The sequence below is a fragment of the Leucopleurus acutus genome (assembly GCF_964270905.1).
Source record: "Leucopleurus acutus genome assembly, chromosome: 1".
Lineage (NCBI taxonomy): Eukaryota > Metazoa > Chordata > Mammalia > Artiodactyla > Delphinidae > Leucopleurus > Leucopleurus acutus.
The window spans coordinates 45982136-45997145 of record NC_139142.1 but is presented as its reverse complement, the minus strand read 5'-3'; the positions used below and the strand labels follow the sequence as shown (position 1 = coordinate 45997145).

Sequence of the window (15010 nt, the reverse complement as noted above, 5' to 3'; positions counted from 1 at the left end):
TATTTTGTTAACAGGAAGGTTGATCTACATCCCAACCTGTATATATCCTGAAATGGTAAGGAATATAAGATATCAAACATACTATGTTTGATAAGGTATGCTTATATTCTGGATTTTTGGCGGTTCCCATAATATTTATATGACTAGATATGACCACAATTATAAAGTCTACAGGATGTGGTGTGTTTTCACAAGATGCTCCAGGTCAATGCTTCCCATCATGCCCTTAAAAAATAATTTAAAAGAAGAAACAAAATTCCCTACCCTGGTACCACTTCGGATCCTGCCTCGAGAAAGTACCGCTTTCCAACATCCCCACAGCGTTGTGGCGGCCAACCAGGGGGAGGAGGGCGCCCTCCCAGCCAATCAACACTCAGCAGGGTCCTCCTCCGGCGCGTGTTTCAAAGGCCCCGTAGGAACCAATGAGCGGTTAGAGGTCGAGCCTGAGCACCGGGGGCGGAGTAAGAAACAAGGGGAGTGTCCGATTGGTTCCAAGAAGAAGCCTCGCCCCACCTCACAGAAGGATGAACCAGTGAGCTGAGCTGAGGGGCAGAGGGCGCGGGGCGGAGGTTGAAACGCTGGTGCTGCCCGAGGTAGGAGGAGGCCGGTCTGGTTTTCTGGCGGCCAGCTATGAAGCCGGTGAGTGGGGACGGGGATTGGAGGAACCGAGCCGCAGGGATGGGAGCGGCCCCGATGCGACTTATTGAGCCCGGGGACAGCCCCAGCCTGGTCGCAGCACGACTCGCGCAGTAACCGTCCAGGGAAGGGGAGGTGGCGCTTCCCGGAACCTGCAAGAAGGATGGCAGCGAAGGAATAGGGTCGGAGGCGGGCGAGGGGAAGACAGACATTCGCTGTGCGCCTGTTGTGGGCTGTGAGCTGTCGCATGCAGGGTCTCCTAAGCCTCACGACAGCCCTGCCAGAGAGGGCTGAGCCCCGTTTTACGAAGGAACTGAGGCATAGAGAGCTTAAGTGTCTCCGTGCATCATTCAGCCTGATACCCCAGCCCCAAAGCATATCCTGGGATGCCCTGGGACCCCTGGGGAGCAGTCCTCTCCGCGGACGGGGAAAACTTCCTGGAAGATGATTAACACCCCTCCAGCTTGTGGGTGTGTCACCACGGCCACCATTCCACGGGGCCACCTGGCACTGCGTCCCTTTCCCTGGAGTTAAGAATCTCTGGGCTTGGGGAAGCGGAAACATCCAACTCTGTTAGGACTTGTAAAGCTGGCTGGGAGAGCCTGAGTGAATGGGCCACGCAAACTGAAACTCTTGAATCATCAAAACTGCCTTAAAGAAAGAAAAAACAGGCTTAAGGATCTGAAGCCCCACCTGACTCACATCACCTACCAACAGAGCTAACAGCCTGTTGAAGGGGCTCCATTTGAGTTGAGTTGATAATAATAATACGGATAGATCCAAAGCAACTCAAATCCATGGCCTAAATTGGCTCTGTAAAGTGATCTGGTAGTTACAAATAAGACCATTATAGAATAGAATATAGCTTCAGAGCTAGAAAAGACATTAGGCAGTTACACTTGCTAATCCCCATATTTCCATGTGGAGGGACATCAGCTCTCCTTCACTCCTGGCCTCTTTTCTACACTTGTCCCCAGAAGGGGAAGAGTGAGTGATCTGATCCCTGAGTTTGGGAGGAACTGAACACAAGTAGCTGTGTTCCTTCCCTTCTCTTTGCAGAGAGTACTATCTGGGGTGCTCTCTGCCACAGGGGAGCCACGGGTTGTCCATCACTGCCTGTGCCTGGGTGGATAAGTCCAATTCTGGAGTGAAGAATTGACAAGCCCACTTGACCTCAGCTTTAAAGCCACATCCTCCATCCTCCACCTGACAGTCAGTAATAAAACTGATATATTGATCTCCATTTGCCTCTCCAGTGTCTCATCCCTCAGTTGGTTCCAACTAGGAAGTAGAAGAAAGATGTGTTTTTTATTGGTCCTATAACACATCTTCCATGTAGAAATGCTTCCCACGTGATTTTCAACTCCTTAGATCAGCACACAAAGTTCATCTCAGTCTCTCTAGTCCAGTGATTCACAAAGTTAGGGACATGTTATTCCACCTGTACTCCCACCCACCCACCAACCAAATTGCTAGGCTGTTTGGGGGTTATTTATTGAGAAATGGGGTAGAGAAAACTACTTCTTTAGCTTCCTCTTCTCTGCTCTGATGTCACAGTTCCTGGATACAGTCAGCTCTCGGTGCCCGTGGATGCAGAGGACCAGCTGTCCCATGTTGGTCCGTTTTATGTAAGGGAGTTGAGCATCTGGGAATTTTGGAACCCGCGGTGGGGGGAGAGGTCCTGGAACCAACCAATCCCCCCCACCCCCCGCGGACACCAAGGGAATATACTGTACAAAGCCCTTTCTCTTTTTGCCTTAATTGCCTTAACTTCTCTATCTGCTTAAAAACCTCCTGCTCATCCATCAAAACCCAAGTAACGGATCTCTCCTCTGTGAAGCTTTCTCCAGCTGCCTAAGCAGTCAGTCACTCCCTTGTCTGCTCTGAAGGGCATAGTGCCATTTTAGCACTTCTAACTTTTTTGAATCTATTTACACATTGTCTCTCCAATTATACTGAAGGCAGGCTGTTTATTTTATGGATCTTTGCATCTCCAGAGCTTGGCAAATGAAGGTGTCCAAGAAATGTTTGTGAATGAATGAATGAATAAATCTCACTTTATAGTTTTGGAAAACTGAGATCCAGTAGAAACTGACCTCGCTTGTCCAAGTTTATACAGTAAGTGGCAGAGCCAGGACCAGAAGACAGGTTTCTTGGTTCCCAATCCAACACTCTTTCCACTACATGGGGCTGTAATTATTAATAGGACAGTAAACAGCAATAGCTTATTATTGATATCGCTGATCTCTCTGATATTCCAGGTTTGAGTGAATTGCAAATATGCATCAGTTTGTCTTTAAGCAAGGATCAGCTATACTAAAACTATATGTAAATATTCTTTAAAGTTATTTAACATAACTGATTTCTTTTGAAGCCTAGTTCAGTGCAAACAAGTGAGTTTGACTCATCAGACGAAGAGCCTATTGAAGACGAACAGACTCCAATTCAGATATCATGGTATGTTAACCTTTCTGATCAATGATGAGCTAAAATATTTGATGTGTACATAATAATCTTTGTAGAATTTAGTCTGCATATTGAAAATGATTCTCCTCTGCTGATTATATAATTCTTATCTTTCTTATCTATGGTAGAATAAAGCTCTTTTGGGGGGGGTAAGGGGAGTGGTGGGAGTTCCTTCCTTATACATTGAGAAAACCATAGTAGAAACAAGGAGTTAAGATTTGAATGAGCTCCCATTTAGTACCAAAACCTTCTTATTCTTTTACGACAAGAGAATAGTGTACCAAACATAGGATGAGATATCCTATGTTATCATTTATTCCAGTCCTAGAACTACTTGCCACAATAATGCATCTATCAGCAGACCCCGTTTAAGATAAAAGCCACATCACCATAGATACAGTAACAAAAACAAATGTTTTTATATAAAATCAACTTCTGAATTTTGGCAGTGACTTACGGTTACAGCAGATTCTCTACAATCGCTGTAAGTGTAATAATCTCTCTCTTTAAGCACTGACCCTGCTGTAGGAAGAGAAAAAAAGTGTTGTCCCTATAGTTCTTTTGTTCTGCCATCAAATAGCAATTAACTTTCATTTCCCCTTCTAAGCCGCCTTCAAACTCAAAAACTCATCTAATTTTCAAAGTCAGGTGGTATTTATACAATGCTCCATATTTTCCTCTAAATTCATCTTCTGTTTTGCAGACAAGGTGAGCCTCTGCCCGCTTTGTCCCCAGGCACTGCAAACTGGGAATAGGATTTCTTGAAATTATTTCATTTTAACCAAAATCCATTACAACAAAGAATAGGTAGCCAGTGGTTTTTATTCTATGAAATTGTATCTGTTTAAGGAAGTCCTATAAAGAAATCTTAAAATAGTAATTTTGAATGAATGCTGAAGATGAAATCGTCAGATGGTCATTTTCCAGCTTATTTCCTAAGGTTACTAACACAAAATATCTCAGGTAACAAACCACAGGATAACTTAAGTACACTTTATACTAGCTGTAAGCAACCTAGGCATTACTATCTTTAAGTTGGTTTAAATTAGCTTGCCACTTTTAAGACTTAAATTGCAACAAAGCAAATGATAACTTCCTATTTTAAAACTCCTAGTCTTTCTAAGCCTTTTTGTGACCAATACATTGATATTTAACTATGAATTTTTGTTTTGTGACTGCTGTAAAACTTTAAAACACCTTCATTTAGTGGCAGGCACACATGTTTGTATAAATGTCCATCTATAACTTTAAATTGAACTAAACTTGACAAAGTTTTATTCCTTTCAGGCTACCCCTGTCACGAGTGAACTGTTCTCAATTTCTTGGTTTATGTGCTCTTCCAGGTAGGTGACACTATTGATGTATTAGAAATTATTTTTTATATAATTCTCTGTACTGAGCAGTAAGAATTTCACAGACTATCAGCATAGGAACTCAGTTCTGGAAACCCTCTTGGTGGGCTACAGAGAAAGGAACGTAGACCCACTCTTCAACCCTTCCACATCCACATTCACAATTCTACATTTCTGATTTACCTATCTTATAAAATGTAACACAGGGGTACAATGTGAGGCTAAGGACTACAGCCAGGTACCTGTTACAGAAAGGACACAATAAAGAATCCTTGGATTAAGAGTTCCTTCAGCTGGGATCTATGAATCCCTGGAATTATATTCCTAAGAATATAAGAAATTTAAATTCCCATTCAGAATGGAATTGAAGCATATAAATGATCATGTGTAATGACTTTCTACAGTAGCTATATATGTGTTTAATATACTTGTTATTTATGACCAGAAACTGACTCTTGCACTTGCCTTGTTACTACTTACAGGTTGTAAATTTAAAGGTGTTAGAAGAAATATCCAAAAAGATACAGGTAGGTGTAATATGACAGAACCATCTTAATAGGTTCTTTAAAAATAATACTAAAAATCTCTTTGTCAAAAAGAACAAACTGTAGTCTCTCCTGAATTTTCCAAAAAAAATGTTTGGTATTTCATAAAGTTTCAAGCTATAGACTTATTCTAATATGTGAATAGGTATTTGTGACGGGCAAAGAAGACTCATCATTTACTAAACATAGTGTTGCTTTTCACTGATTTTTGTAGTTCTGTACATAAAAACTGCATTTGAGTTACAATGTATAAGTTGGAGGGGGAAAAGTATGTAAATAGAAAGCTGACATTGCACTGCCCAGATCTTTGAACATGCTGTTCTTTGCAGGCTTGACTGTGATACTGGAAATTAAGCCTGAGCTGGGAACCCAGAGGTAGTATTGAAATTGTCCATCCCACATAGAAAATTTACAGAACCAGTGTCTAGGTGGAAAAGATGGAATAGGGTCTTATCTCTACATGCCCAAGGATGCTCTTAGCCTCAAGTCTAATAATCCTACAAATATCCCGATAATCTGTCCCAATTTGGAATTTGTATATTGTACCATACTAACAAATTTAGACTTCCAAAATATTTTATTCTGGTTGGCCTGGAATATCTCAAGCCTGATAGTCCTACCAATGTCCTTATAATAAACCAATACAAAAATGTATATATTGTTTGATTCTGACCACTATAGATTTTATAAATCTTAAAATTCTGTCCTAGTTATCCTAGAATATCAATTTGCTAATATACTTTCTTTAATTTACCTACCAGAAAAGACTAATAGATTAGTTGACCCTTGCAGTATTTGTAAAGATTTTCTGCTCTAGAGATACCCACCATGGTAGGAAATTTCCATTTGGAGAACATTCAGTTATAAGCAAAATATCATTGAAATCATTGGTTCAAGAACCAGTCTTGCACATTTTGGAAAGCCCTATTCATTTAGTCTCCTGTAAAAGGAGTTTCCAATTTTTTACCAAACCTTTTTTTCTTCCGATGAAATCTTAAATGGAATCCAATATACAAAACAGATGACAGTGTCTGAAGGGGGAGACCTAGACTCTCCTGGCAGCACTTCCTGTGTCCATCCTCAGAGTCCTTTCTGGGAAAGTTGAAATCTGCTGTATAATAGAAATTATTCAATGCGTGCAAGAGGCAAATAGGAAATTTACCTACTCTCTTAAAAATGGTTACGGATGTCAACTACAAGTTAAACCCTTTTACAAATACAAAAGCTTAATAGTATTATCTAGAGGAGCACTGTCCAACAGAAACATATTGGGAGCCACAGATAGAGGCCATATATGTACTTTTGACATTTTCTAGGGGCCACATTAAAAAAGTAAAAACGGGTAAAATTAATTTTAGTAATATACTTGATTTAACCTCATATAGGCTAAATAGTATCGTTTCAATGGGTTTTAAGTATAAAACAAATTACTGAGATAGGAGTTTTTTGGTACTTGGTCTTTGAAATCAGATACGTATTTTACATTTACAATACATCTCAATTTGGACTAGCCATATTTCAAGTACAGGTTTAGAGTTTCATGATAAAAAGTACTTTGTACTTAAATAGCTAAATGTCCTAGGATTTAGTGGGTGGGGAGAGAAAAAGGGGAACCAGATGAGTCAGAATTATTCATTATGAACCAAATGCTCTGTAGTGAATATTGCCCTAAGGAAGTTCCAGTGAACAGAATGGCCTGCAGTACTCTCGCTTGGTTCATATCATTATACTGAAATTCGCTAAGTCACATAATTTTCATACAGCTAATGCTTTATTTCCTAGAAACCTAGTCCCTAAAATTAAATACATGATGGTGTGGTACAGTGCAAATATAGGTGAGAATACAAGAGCTCTGGCACCATGGCTATGCAGGAGATTTTATATACAGTGCTTAGGCTAAAACAAAATAACAGAGACTTGTACACAGCAAACACCATTGATTTGGTGAGAAGAAAATGGGAAAAAATGTGCTATCATTCCTTCTTATTTTGAAATATTAGGTGTTTTTACAATTTATTTTAAAGGAGTATTTATTGTAAAAAACAATTTTTTTCAAAACAGCAATATAATGGATGTCTTACAATCCAGTAAAAAAACATTTTGACTTATAAAGTCAGGTTTCATTTTAATAACCTTTTGGTTCAGATGTTTCTAATTACTATTTTGTGCTTAGTGACTTGGTTTTTACCCTAGTTTGAAGACAGATCAGTATTGTTTTAGATTATCAATGAGCACTTCAAAGGTTATCATTTGTTATTTACTTAGTTTGTTTGGCTTAAGGAACTTAACTCCATATTTTCCCTCCCGACTGTATTTAAATTTGTAATGTTTTGTCCATGTGTGTCCTTGTGTATCTTGGTCTATTGGCAGAAGAACTAAAGAGCTATGGTATACAAGACATATTTGTTTTCTGCACCAGAGGGGAACTATCAAAATATAGAGTTCCAAACCTTGTGGGCCTCTACCATCAGTATGGAATTATCACTCATCATCATCCGATTCCAGATGGAGGGACTCCTGACATAGCCAGCTGCTGTGACATAATGGAGGAGCTTGAAATCTGCCTTAAAAATAACCGAAAAACCTTAATACAGTATGTTTTCCTTTTCTCCATATATTACATGAAAAATGTCCCAGTCAGAATGATTTCTCAAATTATTGCATCCTTATGCAGTTACTACCTACCTTATAGTTTGTTGCAAGGATCAAAAGGAGATAATACATGAAAAGTACTAGCACCATGCCTGGCACAGAGCAAGCACTCAGACATTTGCCATTATTACTTTTGAAGAGTAAGGACAATAGATGAGTAATTAGGAAATGTTTAGGATAGGGTAACAGGCTTTTTTTTTTTTTTTGCTTTCTTTCCTTTTGTCTTAGACCTTTACTCATGATTTTGGGACCCTCTCCTTCCCAAAAAGGTGAGGGCATCATTCCTGTTATGTAACACCATACCTACTGGTCGGCCTTTCAGTTGTTTAGTTTCTTCCAACAGCAAGAAAGTCCCTTTTTAAAAAATTAGCAAAGGAATTATCCCTAAGCAATGAACAATCCTAAAAACAGGACTTGAAAATTGTATTTGATGATATGAATTTGCTACCTGAATGAAAGAGGGACTCTCATCGTTTGTCAGTGGCTGTAAATAAGCTGCTGGTATGAAAGTTTAAAACAAAAGAAAATGGATTAAGGGGAAAAAAATGAGAAGAAAAGAAAAAAGTAGCTTGGAGAAAGGAAGAAGAAAGTGACAATCAGCAGTAGACAGTAGCATTGGAAAGACGCTAAGTGGTACCGTGGAAAGGAACATTAGTTATACCAGAAGTGAGACCCACAGAGCAGAGGGGAGCCAGCCACAAGGAGAAAACCATAGACTTATTCTAATATGTGAGGAGGTATTTGTGAAGAGCAAAGAGAACTCATCATTTACTAAACATAGGTCTTTGTGCTTATTGGGGTTTTTTTTGTTTTTTTCGGTTGTGGGGATGTTTCTTTGTTTGTTTTTTTGCATCCTAATCTTCTTAATCCTTTCTGGAGCAAGATAGAGCATTAAGTAGTGTAATACCTCAAAAGCTGTAAGGTCATTGCTTTGAGCTAGAAAGTATACAGACTATACCAAATAACTCAGTAGTCTCAGGCACCTTGGAGAAGGGCAAGCCCAGCCAGCTTCTCTCTCCTTAGACCAAGAGCCCCAGGGCTTCATGCCAGTAGCTCATGTTCTGAAAGCAAACCAACCAGTACAAGGGGACACATATCTGTTTGTGACCAAACTAAACTCTGATATAGAGAACTATCACCTGCAAAGTAGGGGAAAAGGAACTAGAAGCCATCCTACATCCTACAGTTTCCAAACTTTATAGAAACACATCATCTCTCATCTAGTACTAATTGTAGAAGCAAAATTTTAGAAAAAATAGTTGCCTGTGCTGCATTTTCTGATAACTCTAAGTAAAATAGCATTAGGTGGTTAGATGGAGCCAGTGAAAAATACTTTACAGGTTTTGAACCCATTTTCAAACCAATTCTGAGATTTTTTTTCAAACGCATCTTTGAAAGCAGGCTCTACGGAAAGATTACCAGAGCTCAAACTAGCTCAGTTTAGAAAAGCTTAACAAAATCTACTCTAGCAAGTTCTAGCAAACCAAATGCTCTGGTGTTTGAATACAAACAGAATGGAAAGGTGGATGGGCAACCTTGCATATGTCAAATGCTTCAGGCTCCCATAAAATAAAGCATCTGATGACTGGAAATTTTCATTGTCCTAGAGCTTTCAAAGGTGTCCCTACAGCGACTAATGTTTGTTTGGACAAAGATGATTTTCTATCCTTTCTACTATCTTTGGGTGCCCACACTGCTAAACAGCTCTAGAGTTTATCCCTCAGAAACAGGGTCTGGTACATTTTTTTCCCTGTTCTGTTGTCTGTCCTCCCTGGACAATTTTGTTCCTTTATAAAGTCAGTGAACACTGCTCGCCTATTTTGTTACATCATTTCCTGCGGCTGTTGTAACAAAGGACCAACCACAGACCGGGTCGCTTAAAAAACAGAAGTTTATTCCCACCCAGTTCTAGTGGCTAGAAGTCCAAAATCAAGGTGTCAGCAGGGCTATCTTCAGTCAGAAAATGTGGATAGAGTCCTTCCTCACTTTTTCCTAGCTTCTGGTGGTGGCCGGCAATCCGTGGCATTCTTTGGCTCATGGCTGCATCACTCCCCTCTGCCTCTGTCATCACATGATTCTCCCTGTGTGTCTGTGTTTTCATATGGTGTTTCCTATTATAAGGACACCAGTCATATTGGATTAGGACCCACCCTAATGACCTCATCTTAACTTGATTATATCTGCAAAGACCCTATTTTCAAATAAGGTCACATGCACAGTACCAGAAATTAGGTACAACATGTCTTTTGCGGGGGGCACAGTTCAACCCATAGCACCTACCGTGTATGAAACATTGTGAATATAAAACACACACTCTAGACACAGTCCCCACTCTCAAGGAACCCACAGCCAACACCACTATCATGTAAGTGTGATAATACTCAAAACAGGTGTATACGAGGCAGTACACAGGATGGCAGTGGTTTCTGTGGGGGCACAGAGGCATTTCAGAAGTTGAAATTTGAGCTAGGTTTTGAAGGATGAGTAGGAATCAATCAAACGGGAGTGAAGATAAAGCTAGCAAGATATAAAGTAATCTTTTTCTTTTCTTTTTTTTTTTTTTTGGCTGCGTTGGGTCTTCATTGCTGCGCGTGGGCTTTCTCTAGTTTTGGTGAGCGGGGGCTACTCTTCGTTGTGGTGCGTGGGCTTCTCATTGCGGTGGCTTCTATTGTTGCGGAGCACGGGCTCTAAGCGCGCGGGCTTCAGTAGTTGTGGCTCGCGGGCTCTAGAGCGCAGGCTCAGTAGTTGGGCTGCACGGGCTTAGTTGCTCCGCGCCATGTGGGATCTTCCCGGGCCAGGGCTCGAACCTGCATCCCCTGCATTGGCAGGCGGATTCTCAACCACTGCGCCACCAGGGAAGTCCCAAAAGTGGTACATCTTAATCTCGCAGAAAGCCACTAAAATGTTCTACCTCTCTCTACCTTTATACAGTAGAGCCTCATCTCTGAAACAGGCCTACAGCTGGGACACTTTGTAGAAAGCAAGTTCATCAGTTATACAGGGGTCAGTACCTGTTTGGTCCTCTGTTTCACATCCTATCACAAGACACGTATCTACAGCTCCATCTACAAATACACCACAGTAACTGATGCTCATGATGAGTTGTCAGCACGAAATTAGGATCAGTACACCCTCTGAGAAAGTTAGGAAGTATGGAATGCACTTTTTTAGGATCTTTGAAACCGATTAAAGTGAATGGTTTTATCGCTTAAGAATCAGTCCTTGTTTTTCTAGAAAATCCAGTTATACAGAACTGCTCATTTCTTCACAATGCTACGTAATAGCAGCTAACGTTCATTTACCTCTTACTCTGTGCCAAGCTCTGTTGTGAGCTTTACAAATGTTCTCTCTTTCAGCCCTCACTGTGACATAGGTACTGTTGCTGGCCCCATCTTATAGGTGAAAAGGCTGAGGCCCAGAGAGGTTAAATAACTTAGGTTCACACATCTAATAAGTGACAGATTCAGGATTCAACCCCAGGCGGTGGGGCTCCAGAGCCCAGGCTTTAAACCTCTAGGATACACTGCCTCTTTACTCTTCCTAGATGAATGAAGAATTATCATACGGACCTGTCCCATAACCACTAAGGTTTTGTTTAGAGAAAAATTAAGTGGCAGTTGGTAAAAGTAGTCTGATTTCTATCAGTTTAGTAACACGTTCCACTCCTCAGATGTTTAAAGAGGTCAATAAAAAGGCCCTGCCTTCTTTGTCCCTTATAGGTGTACGGAATACCTCCCAACAAACAAATAAGCACACTTTGCTCTTGATTGATTTATTCAAAAATATTTATTAATCTCTGGGTACAAGGCACTGTGCTAGGCATTAGAGTAGAAATAGAAGGCAGAAAGAGCAAGTCTCCGGTTGTAATTGTTGGGATGGAATGAAAATGTACAAACTTCAAAACTGTACTTCCCTTTCAGCTGTTATGGAGGACTTGGGAGATCCTGTCTTGGTAAGAAATATATTTCTATTATTCAGTTGTTGTTGTTTTTTTACCTCGAAGTACGAAAACTCGTGTTTCTGGGCCATATGCTCACTTTGTGTGAAAATGAGACAAAACACAATATATATCTGCTAAGACCCAAAGGATTATTTAAAGCCCTAAATTTGGTGTTCCCTAGAAAGCCTGGGTGGGAGTCAGAGGTATTTTCAGCATTGTTTTGGAGGATTCTACAAAACATAATTTACAGGTCTTAGCACCTGCATTCTTGTGTTTTGTTTTGTTTTCTAATGTTCTCCCTTTGCGGGTGTTAAGATATTGACAGTAACTTCTAAATAATATCCATGGGTAATATAAGCATAAAAACAAGGTTACATATGTTAACTTTAAACTTTTAAAAAATGTATCGGGGGGGAAACAGCTAATGAAATACCACAGTGGGAGTAACAATTATTCCTTTTAGTGTTGGACAATATCACAATTACAAAGTTTTGTGTTTCAAAGACATTATCAAAATGAAAAGACAACCCACAGAATGGGAAAAAAAAATTTGCAAAACCATATATCTGATAAAGGACTTACCCAGACTATATAAAGAACTCTTACAACTCAATAGTAAAAAGACAATTAAAAAATTTAAAAATGGGCAAAGGATATGAATAGACATTTCTCCAAACAAAATATACAAATGACCAATAAGCGCATGGAAAAATGCTCAACATCTTAGTCCTCAGAGAAATGCAAATCAAAACCACAGTGAGATACCACCTAACACCCATTAGGATGGCTGTTATCCAAAAAATGGAGAACAAGCTTTGGAGAGGCTGTAGAGAAACTGGAACCTAAATACACTGCTGGTGGGAGTGAAAAAGGTGCAGCTGCTTTGGAAAACAGCCAGGCAGTACTTCCTCAAACAGTTACACACAGAGTGACCATACGACCCAGCAATTTCACTCCTAGGCATATACCCCAAAGAAATGAAAACAGGTCCAGACAAAACCTGTGCACTAACACTTATAGCCACATTATTCATAATAGCCAAAAAATGGAAACAACCTAAATGTCCATCAGCTGACAAATGGATAAACAAAATGTATAGCCATACAATGGAATATTATTCACCCATAAAAAGGAATGAAGTACTGATATGTGCCACAATATGTACGAATCTTGAACACATTATGCTAAGTGAAAGAAGCTAGTCGCAAAAGACCATGTATGATTCCATATACATGAAATGTCTAGAACAGGCAAATCCATAAAGACAAAGTAAATTAGTGGTTGCTTAGGGGAGGGGTGATGGGTGATAGAGGGATGATAACAAAAGTATACAGGGTTTCTTTCTGAGGTGATGAAGATGTTCTAAAACTGACTGGTGGTGGCTGCATTTAACTGCGAATACACTAAAATCCACTAAATTGTGCACTTTAAATGAATGAATTGTATGGGATGTGAATTATAATAACTCAATAAAGCTGTTTAAAAAGAATGAAGCCAGTGTTAAATTTTAATCCAACCACAGTCATTTAAAATCGTAATTTGTCAAAAACACATACTAAAAGTCCTCTGTCTTTTAATTCATTTCCCAAACTCAGTCTTCTGCACAAACAGAAGTCTGAAGTATAAGCATATCATTAATTTATAATATACTATAAGAATATATATTACACGTAGTATACAATTTTTGTCTCGTGTTCTATTTAGTAGCCGCTTGTCTCCTCCTATACCTGTCTGACACGATATCACCGCAGCAAGCCATCGACAGCCTGAGGGACCTGAGAGGCTCTGGAGCAATACAGACCATAAAGGTAAGGAGGGTGACCGTTCTCGTGAGGCTGTGGTCAGGGGCAGACCGTCACAGTGTAACACCTCACCAAAAGGGTAATGAAAATCCAAAGCACTTTATTATTCATGTATCACCTGTTTATATTCTGACTTTTTAAAAATTTACATTTAAATATAACCTGGATGTCTGAAAAAGTTCAGTTTTTCAAACAAAATAATGAAAAATTTGAACTTTCCAGTTTACTCTTTCAAGATCCACTACTGTTCAGTTTTTGCCCATTCTGTTCTGGGAATGGATCCTCTCACCTGGAAAAATGAGGCAGTTACTATAAACTTGGTAGTTTCCTGGGTATATTTTTGACCAAAAAGATCTCATGAAGATCCTATTACTGTATCACCAAAACAATTAACAAAGATAGACGGAAAAAAAAAAAAAAGATAGACGAATGACTATAATAGGAAAAAAAAGTAAAACCATGCTAATTACCCTTTGCTGTGGATAACCTAAGTGACATCTTTCACATTAACTTTCTATTTAACACCAAAACACTGCAGTGGCAAAGCCCCAAGGATATTATTGATTTGTAGATCTGTAAAGCTAACTTGCCTTCCTTTCCCAATTACCCAGTCTCAACTTTAGGACGAAGTCTGAGGAGCAGGTTCTGAAAACAGAGAAGCAGCTCCCTTTATTATCTTTATTATCAACATGTTCTCAAGTGTCTCTTTGACACAAAACAAAATACATGGTCAAACATATGTATATGCGTGTTTTACATCTTTAATCGTAGAGGGAATTAAGCCCATATTAATTATCACCTCAGCATTCTGGGGCAAACGTGCTTTTTCCATCCCTGTGCTGATGTAAGTTAGCAGTATGCAATTTCAATTTCTGAACAGTAATACAAAATGAGATTCTTGGCAGAGTGAGAATATCCTCTGGGCAGCTATTAAAACTCCAAATGAATTATTTAAAGATTTTATTTTGCTTATCTGTTAAGATCAGTGATTTTATTTTAATTCAATTTAATATTTTAATATTATCTACTATGAAAATTGTTCCAAATGGATTTTATCATCACCAAAAGCAGAAAACTAAGGCTCTGTAAATTAAGAAATAGATTTTCTTGAATACGCTGCTGTTAACTGCTGCAGAAAGTGCCCTCTCCCCTGTACTTACTCCCCAGGGGAAAATGCGTTAGCGAAAAGCATATCTTCGTGTGTTTTTAATCTTACTTCCTCCTGCCAGTAAAGGGAGAAAGGATTTTAAAGATTTATAAAACACTGCCGTTATTTCATGCTACCTCCTAATTTTTAGAGATTTTTAAAACAAGTTTTTCACACTATATGTAGCTTTATTGAAAGATAAAACTTCCTCAAGATAGAAATACCTCCTTACACAAAAGGATGTAGAACTGTTTTTATCAAGTATTTTTTTGATTCCCGATTCCGACTAGTATGACTACTCTGGTAATCAGCTTTCTACAATGTATTTCAATATATCTTTACTTTTTTCAGCAATATAATTATCTTCATGAGTTCCGGGACAAACTAGCTGCACACCTATCATCGAGAGATTCACTATCAAGATCTGTATCTAGATAAAAGAATTTCAAATAGCATATATATATGACCAT

General features: G+C 39.2%; 1 protein-coding gene across 2 annotated transcripts; it reads left to right on the top strand.

Annotated features, from left to right (window-relative positions):
- The first annotated feature begins 599 nt into the window (after positions 1 to 599).
- On the top strand, positions 600 to 15010 carry CDKN3 (cyclin dependent kinase inhibitor 3). Of its 2 annotated transcripts, none has more exons than XM_082846958.1 (8): positions 600 to 639; positions 3011 to 3093; positions 4390 to 4445; positions 4937 to 4981; positions 7373 to 7592; positions 11572 to 11603; positions 13296 to 13399; positions 14892 to 15010. In XM_082846958.1, the coding sequence occupies exons 1-8, from the start codon at positions 631 to 633 to the stop codon at positions 14976 to 14978; spliced, it is 636 nt and encodes a 211-aa protein (XP_082703084.1). In that variant the 5' UTR covers positions 600 to 630; the 3' UTR covers positions 14979 to 15010. The 2 variants fall into 2 exon arrangements, with proteins under 2 accessions (XP_082703084.1, XP_082703083.1); XM_082846957.1 differs by having other exon boundaries at positions 7370 to 7592.